Raw genomic sequence first — 22,205 nt, 5'->3', positions numbered from 1 at the left:
CTGGGCTGCATCTACAATGCAATCCTTTGTTTCCACAACACACTGGCAGATCAGAGCTAGACAATGTCGATACATATCGATACATGACTAAAATAAGTTGAGGGTTGGTAGGTTAATTGGTCACTGTATATTGCCCCTCGTTGCCAATAAAATTGGGAGAATAGACTGCACGGAACATTAGTTGGTGAGGGGAATGGTGTTGATCTGAAAGCCAATATTCTTGACACAATGGGCCTAATGGTCAGGACCTTACATTGCGTTGCCCAAAGATAGGTCATCATGTTGGTGAGGTCATGAAGATCTTCGGGTGCATGTGTCTTTGAGCCACAGACAATGTCTATTGTGATCTTGTTCTGGTAGTGCCAGTTTTAGACTTTAGATGGGGTGGAAGATTCCCTGTTTCGGCTAATGCAATCAAGTCGACGTGCACAAACAGAAGATCAAATAGAACAAGTTGTCCAACAACTTTAGGCTGTGCACGCCACACAAAAGAAGACTTTAGATATACAGCATGGAAACATGCCTCCTCAGCTCACTGAGTCCGTGCCGACTAGCGATCACCCCGTACACTAACACTATCCTACACAAAAGACCTCAAGCATAGGTTGTACATTGGGGTAAAAAGATATTCCTGTTTGTCAACGATTACTGAAAAAAAAAAAAATCTAAATGTAGGTTCTCAAAAAGCTCAGGGTGAAGTGTAAAATATATTGCTAAATGTGCCTGATTTAATGAAGCATTCTGCAAAGAGTGACCACAGACCTGGTGCCCCGGGGAGCTGTCCCTGTTGAAAGCAGAGCCAGAGCAGGTAATATGATCACAGTCTGTCTGTCTCGTACAATTCAAGGTCCCCACTTACCACCACACTCTGGGAAAACCTCAAAGGACCTCAGCTCTCCCTGTCTCCTGTTGTAGTTTAGTTTAGTTTGGAGATTCAGCGCGGAAACAGGCCCCGCGCCCCACCGAGCCCGCACCGACCAGCGATCCCCGCACATTAACACTATCCTACACACACTGGGGGCACATTTACATTCATACCAAGCCAATTAACCCAAGAACATGTACGTCTTTGGAGCATGGGAGGAAACTGAAGATCTCGGAGAAAACCCACGCAGGTCATGGGGAGAAGGTACAAACTCCATACAGACTCCAGCACCCGTAGCTAGGATTGAACCTGGGACTCTGGCGCTGTAAGGCAGCAACTCAACCTGCTGACCCTGTACTCTCAACCAAACTTTCATCGCCTAAATAAAACATCCTTTCTGTCATTTCTATCTTCGGAGATCAGTCGAGGTTTGATACAGAGTTTTAGTAACACATATTTTAGCAGCCACTGAAGGTTTATTAAATATTTTCCGGTCAATGAATAATCAAGATGTGAGTTTTTTAGCCGCTCATGGGATTGAGGCAGACTGCTCCCCTCCACACAGCCTCTGTTCTGCTGGTTCTGCACAGTATCAGAGCTCAGACATGAAGTCATAGGGCAATTCAGCACGTGAAAACAGACCATTTGGCCCATCTTGTCCGTGCCAACCAAGTTAACCATATAACCATATAACAATTTACAGCACGGAAACAGGCCATCTCGACCCTTCTAGTCCGTGCCGAACACATAATCTCCCCTAGTCCCATATAACTGCGCTCAGACCATAACCTTCCATTCCCTTCCCGTCCATATAACTATCCAATTTATTTTTAAATGATAAAAACGAACCTGCCTCCACCACCTTCACTGGAAGCTCATTCCACACAGCCACCACTCTCTGAGTAAAGAGGTTCCCTCTCATGTTACCCCTAAACTTCAGTCCCTTAATTCTCAAGTCATGTCCCCTTGTTTGAATCTTCCCTACTCTCAGTGGGAAAAGCTTTTCCACGTCAACTCTGTCTATCCCTCTCATCGTTTTAAAAACCTCTATCAAGTCCCCCCTTAACCTTCTGCGCTCCAAAGAATAAAGCCCTAACTTGTTCAACCTTTCTCTGTAACTTAGTTGCTGAAACCCAGGCAACCTAGTAAATCTCCTCAGTACTCTCTCTATTTTGTTGACATCCTTCCTATAATTAGGCGACCAAAATTGTACACCATACTCCAGAATTGGCCTCACCAATGCCTTGTACAATTTTAACATTACATCCCAACTTCTATACTCAAGTTGTCATACTAGGCTTGTCCCATTCGCCTGCATTTGGCCCATATCCCTATAAACATTTCTTTTACATAAAGAAAGGCGCAAAGCACTGGAGTAACTCAACGGCTCTGGAGAAAATGGATGGGTGATGCTTCCAATTGGGGCCCTTCTTCAGACTGAAGACATATCTGACCCGAAAAGTCACTTATCCATTTTCTCCAGAGTTGCGGCCTGATTTTGTGTCATGAGAGGAATAGATCGGGGAGATGCACAGAGTCTCTTGCCCAGAGTAGTTAAATCGAGGACCAGAGGACATAGGTTCAAGGTGATGGGGAAAATATTTAACAGGAATCTGAGGGGTAACTTTTTCCACACAAAGGGCGGTGGGTGTATGGAACGAGCTGCCAGAGGAGGTAGTTGAGGCTGGGACTATCGCAACGTTTAAGAAGCAGTTAGACAGGTACATGGATCGGACAGGTTTGGAGGGATATGGGCCAAACGCGGGCAGGTGGAACTAGTATAGCTGGAACATGTTGGCCAGTGTGGGCAAGTTGGGTCGAAGGGTCTGTTTCCACACTGTATCACTCTATGACCCACTGAGTTAATCCAGCACTTTGTGCCGACCTTTAGTTTAAACCAGCATCTGCAGTTCCTACTTCTTTCTTTTACATATGTCTGTCGACAATGTTTCTTCGAAGCCAGAATTGTTATCATATCCATAGCTTCCTCTGGCAGCTCAGTCCAAATACAGACTACCCGCTTAGTGAAAATGTTGCTCTTGTGAATCTTCTTAAATTCCTCTCCTCTCACCTTACGCCGTTGCTCTCGAGTTTTATAATCCTCTCCCCGGGATAAAGATGGTAAACGCTCACGTTATTCCTGTCCCTCACGATCTTGTACATTTAAATAAAGTCATCCCTTGGCCTCCTGCCCTCCGAATACTAAAGTCTCAGGCTATCCAACCTCTCCCTTTAATTCAAGCATGGGTTGTCAGGACCATGGAAGGATTTGAAAGAATTTTAAATTGAATGAGAAAAATACTCGATTCTCGAACCGGAACCGCACCCATACCTTCTCTCCAGAGATGCTGCCTGTCCCGCTGAGTTACTCCAGAATTTTGTACTTATCTTCTGTGTAAATCAGCATCTGTAGTTCCTTCCTACACATTTTGTCTGCGAACGCTCCTCAAGGTATGCCTACCTTGAAGAGGTTCTCCTCCTCTCTCCCTGAAGCATGGTCTCAACCCGAAACGTCACACATTCCTTCTATCCAGAGATGCTGTCCGACCCGCTGAGTTTCTCCAGCATTTTGTGTCTATCTTTGGTGTAACCAGTATGTGCAGTTCATTCCTACACACCCTACAGCTTATTTGAGTATTGTATCAATATATGTATCAAAATTGTCTACCGGCCAGCAATCTCCACACTAACACTATCCTACACACACTATTGACAATTTACAATTATACCAAGCCAATTAACCTACACACCTGTACGTCTTTGGCGTGTGGGAGGAAACAGGAGACAACCCACGCAGGTCACGGGCAGAACATGCAAACTCCTTACAGACAGCACCCATAGTCAAGATCGAACCCGGGTCTCTGGCGCTGTTAGGCAGCGACTCTACCGCTGGCCACCGACGTGGACACAGAGAATAACGGATGCAGCCCAGACCATCACACGCCAACACAGTGTAACCCAACATCTGCAGTTCCTTGCTACAGAAATACTGCAAGGTCTTTTTGGGGAGAGTGTCGGGGGAGCTTACTATTCTCGCAGCTGAAGCCAACTTTCCTGACCCTCTGCTCCACTAACCCAGTTCCTGCCTCAGGGCAGAGAGGCTGTAAATTGGGTTCCAGGGACAGGCTCCAGGCTGCAGGTCTACTAGTGAGGGGGAAAGCAGACTGCCAGAGGTTCCCAGGGGTGGGAGTCTGGAGAATCTCACTGCCATCCACAACTCATTCCACTGCTGCTCTTTTGCAACCTCTCACAGTCCTAGACAAAACATCTTACAGAAGTGTGCAAAACCATGTGGGAAATGGATAAGGCGAGAACACGGAGGGTGTGGGAATCAAAAACAAAAGAATGCTTAAGAAGGAACTGTAGATGCTGGAAAATCGAAGGTTGACAAAAATGCTGGAGAAACTCAGCGGGTGAGGCAGCATCTATGGAGCGAAGGAAATAGGCAACGTTTCGGGTCGAGACACTTCATAGAAACATAGAAATTAGGTGCAGGAGTAGGCCATTCGGCCCTTCGAGCCTGCACCGCCATTCAATATGATCATGGCTGATCATCCAACTCAGTATCCCGTACCTGCCTTCTCTCCATACCCCCTGATTCCCTTAGCCACAAGGGCCACATCTAACTCCCTCTTAAATATAGCCAATGAACTGGCCTCAACTACCCTCTGTGGCAGAGAGTTCCAGAGATTCACCACTCTCTGTGTGAAAAAAGTTCTTCTCATCTCGGTTTTAAAGGATTTCCCCCTTATCCTTAAGCTGTGACCCCTTGTCCTGGACTTCCCTAACATCAGGAACAATCTTCCTGCATCTAGCCTGTCCAACCCCTTAAGAATTTTGTAAGTTTCTATAAGATCCCCTCTCAATCTCCTAAATTCTAGAGAGTATAAACCAAGTCTATCCAGTCTTTCTTCATAAGACAGTCCTGCCATCCCAGGAATCAATCTTCTTCAGACTGATCCAAAAAACAAAAGGACATAGGTTTCAGGTGAGAGGGACCTGAGAGGCAGCTTTTTCAGGATTGAATTGGAACCTGAGAGGCAGCTTTTTCAGCTGGGACCCTTCTTCAGTCCGCCCAACACATCACCCATCCTTTTCCCCCCAGAAGTGCTGCCTGGCCCGTTGAGTTACTCCAACACTCTGTGTCTATCTTTGGTATAAACCAGCATCTGGAGTTCTTTACTTTTACAAGGAACTGCAGATGTCCGTTTACAGAGAAAAAAGGACACAAAGTGCCGGAGTAACTCAGAGTGCCAGGCAGCATCTCTGGAGAACATGGACAGGTGATGTATCGGGTCGGGGTGAAGGACCAGAAACGTCACCTGTCCATGTTCTCTGGAGATGCTGCCTGACCCGCTGAGTTACTCAAGCCCTTTGTGCCAGTTACCCTGGGTCCCTGGTTTATGTACAGAACTGTTTCTGCCTAGAACTGGTTCATCCAGTCTGATCCGATTGGTTCCTGGAGCTTTTGTGCTATGCCATTCATCTCTAATTACCGACTCATTGAACAGTAGATGTTCAAACTTTTTTGTTTAAGAAGGAACTGCAGATGCTGGAAAATCAAAGGTAGGCAAAAATGCTGGAGAAACTCAGCGGGTGAGGCAGCATCGATGGAGCAAAGGAAATAGGCAACGTCTCGGGACAAAACCCTTTCAGACCGAATTCGACCCGAAACGTTGCCATTTCCTTCGCTCCATAGATGCTGCCTCACCCGCTGTTTCTCCGGCATTTTTGTCTATCATCATTTGTCCTGTATATCTCGCCTTTGTGCAGCTTTGTACAGGTATGAACTTCATCTAATCTTTCTCAGTCTCAGTCTGACATTCTCTCGCTCTGTCTGACTCTGACCCTTAGTCTGAAGACCTGAAACGCCACCTATTCCTTTTCTCCAGAGATGCTGCCTGTCCCGCTGAGTTACTCCAGCATTTTGTGCCTATCTTTGGTATAAACCAGCATCTGTAGCCCGTTGTTTTCACAAGGAACTGCAGATGTCGGTTTACCAGAAAATAAAACACAAAGTACCGGAGTAACTCAGCCTTTTATTTAAGAAGGAACTGCAGATGCTGGAAAATCGAAGGTAGACAAAAATGCTGGAGAAACTCAGCATGTCAGGCACCATCTGCAAAACATAGACAGGTGATGTTTCGGCTTGGGTTGAAGGATCAGAAACGTCGACTATCCATGTTCTCTGGAGTAGCTGCCTGACCCGCTGAGTTACTCCAGCATTTTGTGTCTACTGTCTTTCTGTCTCTCATATCCTTTCAGTAAGTCTTGTCATCTCTCCATGCTGTACATTATTTTAATATTAACGCCATTGACACTTAATTGGAAGACGGTGGATCCAAATGCCACCTCAGGGCAATGCCACATAATTCACAAGAGGGCAGCACAGTGGCGCAGCTGGTAGAGAGAGCTGCTGCCTCACGGTCGGTTCGATCCCGACCGCGGGCACTGTCGGTGTGAAGTTTGCACGTGCTCCGGGACCCACCCATATTCAAAGAAAAGTGCAAATTGGTAGAATCGGAAGGGAGTTGTTGGGAAAGTGAAGACAATTAACAAAAAGGGGGAATAATGTAGAATTGGTGTAAATGGATGGTTGGTGGTTGGTGTGCTGAAGAGCCCACATCTATACTGGAGCTCTCCACAACTCTTTATTCTAAGATGCAGCCTTTTTTCACGTGATAATGTGAAAAGTCAAATCAGAGAAGAGTAGAGAGTCCTCCCTGCTTCCTCATCATCTACAACATCTGGGAATGTGGTGGCACGGTGGCGCAGGGCTAGAGTCACTGCCTTACAGCGCCAGAGATCCGGGTTCGATCCTGACCACGGGTACTGCCTGTACGGAGTTTGCACGTTCTCCCTGTGAGCGCGTGGGTTTTCTCTGGTTGCCCTGTTTCTCCCCCACACCCCAAAGACGTGCAGGTTTGTAGGCTAATTGGCTTTGGTAAAATTGTAAATTGTTCCTTTGTGTGTCGGACAGTACTAGTGCATGGGGCGATCGATAGTCAGTGCGGACTCGATGGGCCAAAGGGCATGTTTCCATGCAGTATCTCTAAAGTCTAAAGACAAAGTATGGATGTCACAGGTTATGGGGAGAAGAATGGGGTTAGGAGTGCCAGAGGAGGTCGTTGAGGCAGGCACTATCCCAACGTTTAAGAAACATTTAGACAGGTATACAGATAGGATAGGTTTAGAGGGATATGGGCCAAAAGTGGCAGGTGGGACTAGTGTTTAGCTTAGTTTGGAGATACAGTGTGCAAATAGGCCATTCGGCCCACCAGGTCCGTGCTGACCTGTGATCCCCACACAGAAACACTATCCTACACACACTAGGGACTACAATGATACCAACCCCAATTAACCTACAAACCTGTACGTCTTTGTAGTGTGGGAGGAAACCAGAGATCCCATAGTAAACCCTCGCAGGTCACGGGGAGAACGTACAAACTCCGTACAGACAAGCACCCGTAGTCAGGATCGAACCCGGGTCTCTGGCGCTGTAAGGCAGCAACACTATCAATGCACCACTTGTGTAGATGGGGCATGTTGGTCAGAGTGGGCAAGCTGGGCCAAAGGGCCTGTTTCCACACTGTATGACTTTATGACACTAACCAAGTTCCCACATGGAAGAAGTAACCAGCCGCAGTCACCAAATTCATCACAAATGCTTGTTTGTATGTAAGGGCTATACATAAATCGGCGCAGTGGCACAGTGGTAGAGCTACACCCTTATGCCCCTGTCCCACTTAGGAAACCTGAACGGAAACCTCTGGAGACTTTGCGCCCCACCCAAGGTTTCCGAGCGGTTCCCGGAGGTTGCAGGTGGTTGCCGGAGGTTGCAGGTAGTGGAAGCAGGTAGGGAGACGGACAAAAACCTCCAGAAACCTCCGGGAACCGCACGGAAACCTTGGGTGGGGCGCAAAGTCTCCAGAGGTTTCCGTTCCGGTTTCCTAAGTGGGACTGGTGCATTACAGCATAGTCTGTGTTCAACCCAGACTGCGGATGCTTGGCTGTATGGTATTTGTACTTTCTCCCTGTAACCTGCGTGGGTTTTCTCCAGGACGTCCGGTTTCCTCCCACACTCCTAAGACGTGGAGGTTTGCAGGTTAATTGGCTTTGGTATGAAAATTGCCTCTGGTGTGTTAATGTGCGGGGATCGCTGGTCGGTACTGACTCAGTGGGCCGAAGGGCCTGTTTCTGTGGTGTATCCCTAACTTAAACTATAGTTAACTCTAGCCCAGGGAGTACCTGTACATCAATTTCAAATTCATAAATTGTCAGCTAAAAAACATCTTGCAATATCAAAGTCCTGACAGGCCATAATTACTTTATTATTCCGCTCTTGTTATTTCATCTGGACCCTGACTAATGATTTGTACAACATTAGCTCTTTGCTTTAATGTCTTTTATGAGGTTTTGGGTAGACCAACACAAAGCTTGTGAGCCTTAGGGTAATCCACAGCAATACCAAGCAGCTTAATTACTACTGAGAATAGCTAACTAAGATGATGAATTGAAGGGAATAAGTTAAAATCACAATGAGCAAATATTCCCTTTTTTTTTTTAAACCCAGTTGCCCATTAAGTACTACCCCCCCCCCCCCCCCCCCCCCCCCACCCCCACCCCCCCCCAAAGTCATATTGCATGTATCCACTTTTTGGTGACATATTACCTATTAAAATATACAATAAGAATTTTTTTTTTTTTTAAAATGTTGCCTGTATGTAGTCACTTGTAATTTTGCCGACCTACTGCCCAAATATATTAATGTGTGATATCCCCACTGGAATCGATTGCATGAATCAAAGAAATGAGGAACTCACCTGTGAAATCAGAAATAATTCACTCTGAAACCCTTTTCTTCCTCTAAAAAATAGGAACCAAACAGAACGTTCGAAGTTGTGGAGATAATGCAGCCATCTCAAACCCTCTAGTTTAGTATTAACGTTTACAAACTCTCACCCTCCCCTTCTCCCCCCGTTCCTCCCCCCCCCCCCCCCCCCCCCCCCCCCCCCCCCGACGAGCCTTGACAATGTATCTGGCCACATGTATGTACAAAGGGGAGAAGGAGGTGATTTGTCACCTGCTTGCTGCACAAAGATGTGTAACAGGGCAGTCGGTGAGTGTGTCGTTGATGTGTGTCCGTCCATACTAACTCTGAGTATTATCTAACGGAGCTCGTTGTGGCCTGATATTTGAATGACCTTCACTGCCACCATCTCAGTGCCACCAATTCCCCAGAAATTTGTGGGAGCTTGATGTTAAGATTCGAGTCGAATTACTATACGGAGTTCAGTTTGGCAAAATGATTTTAAAGGTATGGCATTTATACTGTAGACTTTAGAGATACAGTGTGGAAACAGGCCCTTCGACTCGCCGGGTGTATGGGGATTGCAGGGAGCTGACCACACTAACACGTCCTACACACCAGGGACAATTTACCATTTTACCGAAGCCAATTAACCTACAAACCCGTACGTCTTTGGAGTGTGGGAGGAAACCGGAGCACCGGAGAAAACCCACGCGGTCACAGAGGGAACGTACAAACTCTGCATAGACAGCAGCCGTAGTCAGGATCGAACCCGGGTCTCTAGCGCTGTGAGGCAGCACCTCTACCAGAATGCCATTGTGCCTTGTTTTCTGAGTGGGATGTCTGTATACAGCTAGATACCTGTCACGGTAAAGTCACTGTTTGGTTTGAATGTCTGTTTTTAGTTCAATTTTGGGTCTATTTTAGATATGATAATCTTTAAGTTGTATGTATTTATTTCTGTTTTTATTAATTGCACTAACAAAAACTGATGAGAAACAACGTTTTGCTTTTTCTGTGTATGCAAGTACTCGGGAAATGACAATAGATTTAATACTGCATACTGAATATAGAAGAAATCATTCTCCTAAACTGCTCCTTTTGTCCTTTTAGTAATTAAATTAGTACTGGGTAAATGTGATGGGCCAAATGGAGTCATTATTACGTTCAGTCACAATCCATAAGTGCCGCTAGCAAGGCCAGCATTTAATGCCTGTCCGTTATTGCTCCTATCGAAGGCAAGGGTGAGCTGCCTTTTAAAAATCACTGCAGTCCATGTTTTGAAGTGCAATGGACATTGCGAACTAAAATGATGGATTAAAGGGAATAAATTAAAATCACAATGGGAGAATGTTCCCTTTTTTAACTTTGAAAGCCTTGCATGTATGTCCCAGGCGCATGTCATGAGCCCTCTGTAATCTCCACAAAGTCAAGCTACTGTATGCCTAGTCTTTGGTGACACAACACTCATAAAAAAAAAGAGATAAAGAAATAATTTCATTCCAGCGTGGGCAGTTGCAGGATTTACAGGAAGAAATGGTGATTTATTTCTAAGTTAGGACTGTGTAACTTGGAAAGGATTTAAAAAGGAATGACGTGCCATTTTCCGTAATCTTTTACTTACACGAGGTGTACATTCATTTATTTAACACTCGAATACCCCTATTTAAAACCGGCAAATAAAGTAAGCATTCCTTGCTTTGTTCCCCTGACAGTCCAGATACTGGAAAAAATTCGGAAACATCCAGAGACCCGGGTTTGATCCAGACTATGGGAGCTGTCTGTACAGAGATTGTACCTTCTCCCCGTGACCTGCGTGGGATTTCTCGGAGTGCTTCGGATTCCTCCCACACTCCCAAGACGTACAGGTTTGCAGATGAATTGGCTTGGTGTAAATGTAAATTGTCCATAGTGGGTGTAGGATAGTGTTAATGTGCGGGGATCGCTGGTCGGTGAGGACTCAGTGGGCCAAAGGGCCTGGTTCCGCGCTGTACTTCTAAGCTAAACTAAACTTAAACCATTCTTTGTACAGCATCGAAGTACTCGATGTCCCAAACTGACCAGATGACTTGTTGTGGTTGGGATACTCTGAATCACCTACTGAACCACCCACTGCATTCTGTGGAACATTGCTAGACTTAGTTTCAGTGATTCCTTGTTATCCACTCAATCCCACTCTGAATATGCATTCTTTGTTTCACATCTCATTCTGCCTTTCCAAGTGCCATGGGATTTCAACATGAATGGAAGGAGTGTGAATAACTCTGGAAAAGGAGCATGAATTGGCCCTTCAGCCCGACGAGCAGTCCAGTGCTTCATCTATCTTACTCACAAGTTCATAATAGTAGGAGCAGAATTAGGCCATTCAGCCCATCAAGTCTACTCCCCCATTCAATCCTGGCTGATCTATATTTTGCTCTCAACCCCATTCCCCTGCCTTCTCCCCATAACCCCTAACACCCGTACTAATCAAGAACCCTTCCTGCTTTCCTCAGATTCCCTTCACCGTTCCATTGATCTCAGCCTCGAATGTACCCAATTCAGATTCAGATTCAGATTCAATTTTAATTGTCATTGTCAGTGTACAGTACAGAGACAACAAAATGCATTTAGCATCTCCCTGGAAGAGCGGGCATTCACAGTGGGTTGCAACAAATGTTGAGGCATAAGGAACTGGCGCAGTGGACCAGCGGTCAGGTACAAGTCTGGCATCACACAGCTCATGATATCCTGGGCTGATCCTTTCCCCTGGATGTTCGGGTGGGTTAACCAGCCCCAGTAAATTACCACTTAGTGTGGAAGGATAGGAGCAGATTTGAAGAGGGGGTCAGGAGGAACTGAGAGCGAATGGGAGTTACGGGGGCATAAGTGGGGAATGGGACTTCAGGATAGCTGGCATCAATGTGATGGGCTGAATGTCCTCCCTCAATTTTATGTTTGTGCCTTCAACACATTGTCAGGGATGGAGGTGGAGGCAGATATAACAGTGGTCTTTAAGAGGCGTTTAGATCAGCACACGAAAATGCACGGATTGGAAGGATATTTAGATTCAGATTCAATTTTAATTGTCATTGTCAGTGTACAGTACAGAGACAACGAAATGCATTCAGTTTATTTTAAGAATGAACTGCAGATGCTGGAAAATCGAAGGTACACAAAAAAGCTGGAGAAACTCAGCGGGTGCAGCAGCATCTATGGAGCGAAGGAAATAGGCAACGTTTCGTCCCGAAACGTTGCCTATTTCCTTCGCTCCATAGATGCTGCTGCACCCGCTGAGTTTCTCCAGCATTTTTGTGTAATTTAGTATATTTTAGTTTAGTTTAGAGATGCAATGCGGAAACAGGCCCTTGAGTCCGCGCCGACCAGCGATCCCCGCACACTAACACTATCCTAACACCAGGAATGATTTACAATTATATCAGGCCAATTAACCTACAAACCTGTACGTCTTTGGAGTGTGGGAGGAAACCAGAGATCCCGGAGAAAACCCACGCGGGTCACGGGGAGAACGCACGAACTCCGTACAGACAGACACCCGTGGTCGGGATCGAACCTGGGTCCCTTGGGCTGTAACTCTACCGCTGCGCCACCGTGCCGCGATCTGGAGGCGTACTGTTGTAGATTCAAGGGAGGGATCATAGGGCAATACCGTTTGGTGGAAAAGTACGGTCATGCAGTGGGTGGCACAGTGGCCCAGCTGGCAGAGTTGCTGCCTCCTGTGTCCTTGCCTCGATCCTGACCTCTGCTGCTGTCTGTGTGGAGTTTGCATGTTCACCCTGTGACCAATATGGTTAGCCTTCTAGTGATCCGGTTTCCTCCCACATGCGGGTTAGTAGGCTAATTGGCTGCTGTAAATGATTCCTCGTTTAGTTTAATTTAGAGATACAGCACGGGAGAACAGGTCCTTCGACCCTCTCAGTCCTCGTTGACCAGCGATCGATCACCCAATCCTACACTCTAGGGACAATTTACAGAAGCCAATTAATCTACAACAGGGGTGGGGAACCTTTTCATGTTGGAATGCCGCATTAAGTTAGCTGTAATCTAATAAGGCCGCATCCAAGAAACTTCAATTAGATATACTTCAAAATGTACATTACTTTGTTAAAATAGCCCTCATGACTTACTAATGTTTTAATTGTGGCTGTCAGTCAGGGAGGATGATTTTGTTGAATCTTCTTTAACTCTTTGCTACTTTAAATACGCTCATTTTAAGATTAAAATAAAAATACAATAAAAGATAAACAAAAACATATTAATAATAATAAAAAGATTTGTTCTGCAAAATTTGGATTTATTCAAAAGGCCGCACTTAATGGCCTTAAGGCAGCAATGCGGGTTCCCCACCCCTGATCTACAAACCTGCACGTCGTTGGAATGTGGGAGGAGACCAGAGCACCTGGAGAAAGCCCAGGCAGCCACAGGGAGTGTTACATCTATCCTACATATTTTTGATCGCCATTCTCGAACTGGTCACTGTAGGTTAGCCCTAGTGTGCAGGTGAGTGGTGAGGTGGGGAGGGGTTCAGGGGAATGTGGGCTGACTCAATTGCAGCTGGGTACTTGATGATGGCATCACCGTGGTGGGTTCACCTTCCCATGCCCCCCTCTCTACCCCCCCCCCCCCCCCCCCCCGCCCGCTCCGTCACCACCCCCCCCCCCCCGCCCCAACCCCCCCCCCCCACATCTCAACCTGGCCCACGCGCCTCTCAACACACCAGTTCAATTCAGCCAAAACGCCGTCTGTCTCACCTCGGAATCCACCTCCGTTGCCACTGGCACAGGCTGGGGAAGGGGAATCTTGGGGTCGGATCACCGGTGCAAACGCGCTCTTTTGTTTCACTGCGGGGAAGACAGAAGATGAGAAGGGAAGTATGGCAGAGGTGCTGCAGGACAGAGGGACAGCTGAGGCCACGGTCGGGCTGGGAGGCATAACTGCAAGAAAATAAAACAAAAAGGAGAAAGAAAAGAACAGCTCTGTCTTAGACATATAGTCCCATCATCTCCTGCAGAAGTGGAGTAGTGGATGTGCGCGGAGTGATTTTTTGTGCATTTATAATTTAACGGGACACTACCTCGGAAGGGCATTATTTGGCAAGTGTGTTTTTTTTCCTTTTTAAAAAAAATATACCATATTCTGCATAGAAACATAGAAACAAAGAAAATAGGTGCAGGAGTAGGCCATTCGGCCCTTCGAGCCTGCACCACCATTCGATATGATCATGGCTGATCATCCAACTCAGTATCCCATCCCTGCCTTCTCTCCATACCCCCTGATCCCTTTAGCCACAAGGGCCACATCTAACTCCCTCTTAAATCTAGCCAATGAACTGTGGCCTCAACTACCTTCTGTGGCAGAGAATTCCACAGATTCACCACTCTCTGTGTAAAAAATGATTTTCTCATCTCGGTCCTAAAAGACTTCCCTCTTATCCTTAAACTGTGACCCCTAGTTCTGGACTTCCCCAACATCGGGAATAATCTTCCTGCATCTAGCCTGTCCAACCCCTTAAGACCTTATTCTGCAATGTACCATATTCTGCACTGCCCTTCCCCTTTGCTATATCGATTATATTTGAGTGATGGTATTAATGTGCGGCATATTTTATTGTGTGGATCGCATGCACGACAAAGGTTTACAATATACCTGTGATATCACATTTAGTACATGCAACAATAATGAAACTAAACATAAACCTAAATCCTAAACAGCATTTCGCTGTGAATTTATAAGTTAAGGCATCAATATCTTTGCAGATCAGTATTTGGGACATCCTTTACACAATTGAAACATACGGCCAGTATATTTGGGTTTGCTGGTCATGCAGTGGCACAATTAGTGGAGCTGCTGCCTCATAGCTGAAGTGACCCAGGTTTGATCATGACCTCCAGTGATGTCTGTGTGGAGTTTGCAGTGATAGATATAGTGTGACAGGCCCTTCGGCCCACCGAGTCTGCACCGTCCAACGATCATTTATATCCTACACACACTAAAGACAGTTTACAGAAACCAATTAACCTGCAAACCTGCTCGTCTCTAGAAATATAGAAAATAGGTGCAGCAGGAGGCCATTCGGCCCTTCGAGCCAGCATCGCCATTCATTGTGATCATGGCTGATCGTCCCATGTCAATAACTCGTGCCTGCCTTCTCCCCATATCCCTCGACTCCACTACCCCCTAGAGCGCCATCTAACTCTCTCTTAAATCCATCCAGTGACTTGGCCTCCACTGCCCTCTGTGGCAAGGAATTCCATAAATTCACAATTCTCTGGGTGAAAATTTTTTTTTTTCTCACCTCAGTCTTAAATGACCACCCCTTTATTCTAAGACTGTGTGGCCCCTGGTTCTGGACTCGCCCAACATTGGGAACATTTTTCCTGCATCCAGCTTGTCCAGTCCTTTTATAATTTTAAATGTTTCTATAAGATTCCCCCCTCATCCTTCTGAACTCCAGTGAATACAAGCCTTGGAATACAAGTTTGGAACGTGGAAGGAAACCGGAGCACCTGGTGAAAACCAATGCAGTCACAGGGAGAACGTACAAACTCCGTACAGGCAAGGACCCGTAGTCAGGATCGAACCTGGCACTGTAAGGCAGCAACTCTACCGCTGCACCCTGTGAGTGCATGATTTTCCAGTGGATGCTCTGGTTTCTTCCCACACGGAAAATATATAGGGATTGGGGGGTTTATTGATCGCTGTAACTTGCTGCTCGTATGCAGGGGAGTGGTAGAATCTTGGAGAGTTGAAGGGACTGCGAGGAGAATTAAATGTGCTTAGGTACTGGATTGTTGGCACGAGTGGGCCAAAGTGTAAGTTTGTGTACTGTACTCTACAATTTAAAACATGCTACCATTGCAGATCAATAATTTACAAATATTTTATACATTTGAAATACACTTAGCCACCATTTTGTTATGAGTTTATAATTTAAACTCATAACAAAATGATCAATATTTGGCAAAGGTTCTACCCAGCTGAAAATACATCTAGCCACCATATTGCATCATGCATTGGAAGCGCATTTTTAAAATGTTAACCCTGTTCCTCTCTCAAAGGGGTGGCACAGTGGGCACAGCGGTAGAGTTGCTGCCTTACAGCGCCAGGGACCCAGGTTCAATCCTGACTATGAGTGCTGTCTGTGTGGAGTTTGTACGCTCTCCCCGTGACCTGCGTGGGTTTTCTCAGACTGACTGCATCAGTTTCTGTCCAATTGCAGCTTGGTTAAAAAAACACATTGGGATTTTTGGAACGATCTTATGGCACCCATACAAATGCAAGATGTTGCAGGCCTCATGACTTGTGCTGGAGATTGAGAGGATACAGCTTCCATCATGGAAAGCAGTAATTACAGATTCTGATAAGGCAAAGAGACTTCGAGTCTGAAGAAGGGTCTCGACCTGAAACGTCACCTATTCCTTCTCTCCAGAGATGCTGCCTGTCCCGCTGAGTTACTCCAGCATTATGTGTCTGACTTCGAGTCACAGAGGTATCCAGCAATGATAACAGGCCCTTCGGCCCAAATTGTCCATGCTGGCCAAGTTTGCATTCTGGGCTGTTTCCATTTGCCTGCATTTGGCCTCTAGTCTAAACTCTTCCTATCCAAATATTTGTTCAAATGTCTTTTGACGGTGACGAACTCTCTGTCAAGTCATCCCATTCTCGTTTGATAGTTCAAATGCCTGTGACATTGTGAGGGGGATTTAAATTCAAGTTACTAACTAAATCTAGAACAAAGAAAAATGTCTCAGCAACTGCAAGCATGAAAACATTGGATTGCCAAACATTGGATTGTCGGCATGGACTCGGTGGGCCGAAGGGCCTTGTATCTCTAAAACTAATAATAAAACTAAACTATAACAAATTGATTATGGTGTAATATTGATCTGGAACTTGGGAACCAATTAAATGTTGCCTGGGAAACTGGCAATCAGAAAAAAAGCTGTCTCAGAAAAAAACAATTTCTTTGTAACTTCCCTCCAGCAATCAGGCCTTAAGGACGCATCTGCCACGGGTGGCCATTGAAACTGACAAGCAATCACTTCCATTGACACGTGCAAAGATACTCGAATGAACAATGTAATGTACAGCTTTAGTAACTTTAGCTTACAGTAACAAAAATAAACTCACAGCCATAAAAAAGACCTAGACTTTTAACAATCCAGCAGGAAAAAAATCACGATTGTTGTGAGTCTGAAACTCTCCAACTGCTAAACCCCCTTCTCACCATTGACATAATTGCTTTTATAGCGTGATTTTATATAACACAGGGTTTATTAAGAACACAAATTTGTGTTACAGCAGAACTGTACATGTATGAGACATGGGCGGGATGGGATGGGAGGGGAGAAAGCACTTTTAATGCTAGAATTATCTTCTATATCTCATTACTTTCAGCTTTCAGCTTAAAATAGGCACCATCTCAGATAACATAGATAAGCTATATAGGAATACAGATACATTATGCATATTATGTGTGTGTGTGTGTGTATATATATATATATACATATATACACACACACATAATATACACACACACACACATATATATATACACACACACACACATATATATGCATATATATATACATACGTACATACACATATACATACATTTGTGTGTGTATTGTACACACACACACACACACACACACACACACACACATACACACACACACACACACACACACACACACACACACACATATATATATATGCATCTATAGATAGCTTATATAGCACAGAATAAGGCTATTCAGCCCATACCACCATCAATCCTATCCCCCTCCTTTCACTTTTACAACATTTAGGAAGTATCAAGGTGAGCATGAATTTCCAAGGCAAACAAACATATGGATCAAGTGCTGATAAATTGGATTAATAAAGAAGGGAATTTGATGGTTGATAACATGGACGGTGGGCAGAAGGACCTTTAGTTTAGTTTAGGGATACAGCATAGAATCAGGCCCTTCAGCCCATCGAGTCCACACCAACCATTTCGCACTTCCTTATCACTGTGTCTCCCTCTTCCTTGACTCTCAGTCTGAAGAAGGGTCTCGAACAGAAACGTCACCTATTCCTTCTATCAATAGAATCTGCCTGTCCCGCTGAGTTACTCCAGCATTTTGTGTCTATCTCTGGACATTGATCACCTCTTCACATTAGTTCTATGTTATTATTCTTTCTCATCCACTCCCTGCACACTAAGAGTAATTTACAGACTCCAATTAACCTGTAAACACACACAGCTTCGAGATGTGGGAATAGAAACTGGAGCAGCAGAAGGAAACCACAGAGAAAACGGGTTCAAATGGATGTCAGGGGTAACGGGGAGAAGGCAGGAGAATGGGGTTGAGAGGGAAAGATAGATCAGCCATGGCGGAGTAGAGTCAATGGGCTGAATGGCCTAATTCTGCTCTGATAACTGTCGAACTTGCGAAAACGTGCAAACTCCGCACAGACAGCATTCGAGATCAAGACTGAACCCGGTGTGAGGCAGCAGCTCAACCAGCTGCGCCACTGTTTCTGAGCTGCATGACTCTTGGAAGAATTGTAAATAATTTAAAAAATAACACTTCTATTTGTGTTAATGTGTCTCACTTGCGCAGAGCTTGAAGCTATCAAGCACTTCACTGACATATAATCATAAATATAATCTATTACTGCTCTCCCACAGGGCAGGTGGAATAGGTTAGAGGATAGAAAAACCATTGAATAATCAGGAATGCAAATTCAACGCATATTTTAAAGTTATATATTCCATTCTTTTCTTCATATAATCTCTTCACTCTTGAGGCCCTGACTAATTTGTGTAGGAACTTTAGAACAATCATGGCCAGGTGGCAAACAAGATGGACAAAGTTCTGAATATGAAATATGAATGGATATTATTTCCACCAATTTACAAGAGAAATGTTAGTTTCTGGGTGGGGAGGGAGGGGGAGGGGGGCAAATAAATATTTTTGAAAGCAGTACATTTATGCCAGTAAGTTGTGCCCATGGCAAATATTTTGTTCAGTAGCCATCATGGTTTTTCAATATAGCATTAGAGTTGCTGCCTCACAGCGCCAGAGTCCCAGTTTGGATCCTGACTACGGGTGCTGTCTGTACGGCGTTTGTATGGACCCGCGTGGGTTTTCTCCGGGTGCTCGGGTTTCCTCCCACACTCCATATAACCATATAACCATATAACAATTACAGCACGGAAACAGGCCATCTCGGCCCTACAAGTCCATGCCGAACAAATTTTTTTTTCCCCTTAGTCCCACCTGCCTGCACTCATACCATAACCCTCCATTCCCTTCTCATCCATATGCCTATCCAATTTATTTTTAAATGATACCAATGAACCTGCCTCCACCACTTCCACTGGAAGCTCATTCCACACCGCCACCACTCTCTGCGTAAGAAGTTCCCCCTCATATTACCCCTAAACTTCTGTCCCTTAATTCTGAAGTCATGTCCTCTTGTTTGAATCTTCCCTATTCTCAAAGGGAAAAGCTTGTCCACATCAACTCTGTCTATCCCGCTCATCATTTTAAATACCTCTATCAGGTCCCCCCTTAACCTTCTGCGCTCCAGAGAATAAAGACCTAACTTATTCAACCTATCTCTGTAACTTAGTTGTTGAAACCCAGGCAACATTCTAGTAAATCTCCTCTGTACTCTCTCCAAAGACGTGCAGGTTTGTAGGTTAATTGGCTTCGGTAAAATTGTAAATTGTCCCTAGTGTGTGTAGGATAGTGCTAGTGTACTGGGATCGCTGGTCAGTGTGGATTAGATGGGCCGAAGGGCCTGCTGTATCTGTTACCTAAACTAAAATAAATATGCATGCCTTGGTGCACCGCAGCTCACTGTTCCAATCCTGGGAAGTAATTAGCAATTTACAAAAGACTATTAACCTACAAACCCGCACGTCCTTGGGATGTGGGAGGAAACCGGAGCACCTGGAGGAAACCCCCGCGATCACACAGGGCGAAGGTGCAAACTCCACACGGACTGCACCCGAGGTCAGGATCGAACCCACGTCTCTGGTGCAGGAACGGGGTGAGCCTGGGATCTGGGATTGACGAGGTGGATGGCAAATCACTGGAATGGTTGATCCGGGAACAGGGAAACAAGGAAAAGATGGAAGCAGGGAAGAGGGGAAATAATCTGGCTCATGTTGCAGCAGGGCACAACATTGTGCATGGAGCATAGAACATAGAATACAGAACATAGAACAGTACTGCACAAGAAATGGCCCTTCGGCCCACAATGTCTGTGATGCCAAGTCCATCTTTCATCCACTTGCACTTCATCCATATGTCTCCATTCAATAGACAATAGACAATAGGTGCAGGAATAGGCCATTTGGCCCTTCGAGCCAGCACCGCCATTCAATGTGATCATCCCCAATCAGTACCCCGTTCCTGCCTTCTCCACATATCCCCTTGACCCCGCTATTTTTAAGAGCCCTATCTAGCTCTCTCTTGCACTCCCTGCATATCCTTGTGCCAATATGGATCTGACTATTTCTGCAATATCTTAATTGAGTTCGGGCCTCACTAATTACACCGGATAAAGAGACAACATGATAATTTCTTGGCAGTAAACTGGATTACAGTGTAAGGTGGAGAGCTACAATGCCACCATTAGTTCAGCATTATAATTACCGTGCGATCCTTTATATTATACATTTTTGTTCAATGATGGCATTAATGACAGTAAGTTATTCATGCAGAAGAAGCAAAGTTGGTAGGCATACAGCTGAATGGTATTATATATCATAAGCATACAGCAACAGTGTAAGCAGTAATGCAAAGTGTGCCATAATATAACTCCTACACTTGTGTTATACCCAGTAACACAGTAGAAATTGGTTTTAAGTATTATAGAGTTTGGAGTTTAGTTTAGTTGGGCGTTTAAACGTACAGCGTGTTAAAGACCCTTTGACCCACTGTGTCAACACCAACCATCAATCACCTGGTCACACTGGTTCCATGTCCTACACACTGGGGGCAAGCTGCTCGAACCAATTAATCTATAAACCTGTGCCTCTTGGGAATGCGAGAGGAAACTGGAGCAAAACCCACACAGTCACAGGAAGAACGTGCAAACTCCGCACAGACAGCACCCGCAGTCAGGATCGAACCCGGGTCTCTGGCGCTGTGAGGCAGCAACTCTACCGCTGCACCACCGTGCCACCCCATATTATCCCGTAATATTATCTGCCAGAGCTATCTCCTGCCCACCTTTTCTCCTCCTGATTTCCAAATCAGTTCCATAGATGTTAATGAAATAAATGCCACATTGAAAGTGATGTTGTACATATTACATATTCTTCAAGTGCAGTTGATGGAGAATGAATTTCTAAAGCTTTCTTAGTTATAAGAATTATATACCCTATCATATATACACTAACTAGTTGTGCACCCAGTTACACACCATGTTTGGGAGAGTAAGACTTCAGTCATGTACATTGTATTACTCTATAATAAACAGTTAAACAGAGACATTACATTATTTAGTAATCAAACAAATGATGGCAGCATTGTAAACTTTAAAAGTGACTCATCCCCTTGAGAATATGGAGCATCAGGCTGCTCTGTCATCTACTATAGCTTCATTAAACTATAAAAAACATACAGGGAAACAGATTTGGATTAAACAGCATCCATAATTGGAAGACCAAGTTATAATGCGAGCAAGCTGAAAAAGAAAATATGTTAAAAGTATCACAGATGGCTGTGCAGGCCAAGTCAATGGATGTTGTTAAGGCAGAGGTCGACAGATTCTTGATTAGTACGGGAGTCAGGGGTTATGGGGAGAAGGCAAGAGAAGGGATGAGAGGGAAAGAGTAGACCTGATGGGCTGAATGGCCTGATTCTGCTCCTAGAGTTTATGAACAGTTTGAATTAAGAGTGATTACCGAGGACAGTATGTAGATGGTATGAAGATCTAAAGAAGGGTCTCGACTCAAAACGTCACCCATTCCTTCTCTCCAGAGATGCTGCCTGTCCCGCTGAGTTACTCCAGCATTTTGTGTCTATCTTCTAAAGAGCTAGTCAAGTCTCATGTTCTGAGTTTGCGCTTGAAGCAAGCCCACCTGGGTAAGGGCACAGTGGGCACCTTGCTCAATGGTTCAATGGTACTTTATTGTCATGTGTACCAACGTACAGAGATACAGTGCGGAAACTGGCCTGTCCACACAGGTTATGGGAATTGTTCTGACGTTGCTTTCCTGACATCACCTCGTGCTGGGATTACGGGACAACGATTCTGGATGGGAATAATTCCCATGTTGAAGAACACCATGCAAAACCACTAGTCTACCTCACTGCCTACCCCACTCCCAGCCCAACATTAACACCACTATTCAAAACCAGTGCCAAAACCCTTCCGAAATCTGGGTTTAGAACCAAACGACTGTAACATAGAAACATCGAAACATAGAAAATAGGTGCAGGAGTAGGCCATTCGGCCCTTCGAGCCTGCACCATTCGCCATTCAATATGATCATGGCTGATCATCCAACTCAGTATCCTGTAC

At 45.1% G+C, this 22,205-nt stretch overlaps 1 protein-coding gene across 6 annotated transcripts in view; it reads right to left on the bottom strand.

Annotated features, from left to right (window-relative positions):
* The window catches only part of LOC129713311 (transcription factor COE2), a 219,168-nt gene that overhangs the window by 1,882 nt on the left and 195,081 nt on the right, over positions 1-22,205 (bottom strand). For 2 of the 6 annotated variants that reach the window (XM_055662280.1, XM_055662277.1), the window contains 2 exons: positions 13,427-13,609; positions 8,689-8,731 (listed from right to left, as the gene is read on the bottom strand). The exons of 1 other annotated variant lie outside the window; for it this stretch is intronic. In XM_055662280.1, coding sequence (XP_055518255.1) covers positions 8,697-8,731; positions 13,427-13,609 — 218 coding nt within the window. In that variant the 3' untranslated portion in view covers positions 8,689-8,696. The remainder of the gene's footprint in view (positions 1-8,688; positions 8,732-13,426; positions 13,610-22,205) is intronic. 3 more of the 6 variants (XM_055662281.1, XM_055662278.1, XM_055662282.1) reach the window with 3 other exon arrangements.

The sequence above is a fragment of the Leucoraja erinacea genome, chromosome 35 (genome assembly GCF_028641065.1).
Source record: "Leucoraja erinacea ecotype New England chromosome 35, Leri_hhj_1, whole genome shotgun sequence".
In the NCBI taxonomy this organism is placed as follows: Eukaryota; Metazoa; Chordata; class Chondrichthyes; order Rajiformes; family Rajidae; genus Leucoraja; species Leucoraja erinaceus.
This window is presented reverse-complemented; position numbering and strand designations above follow the sequence as displayed.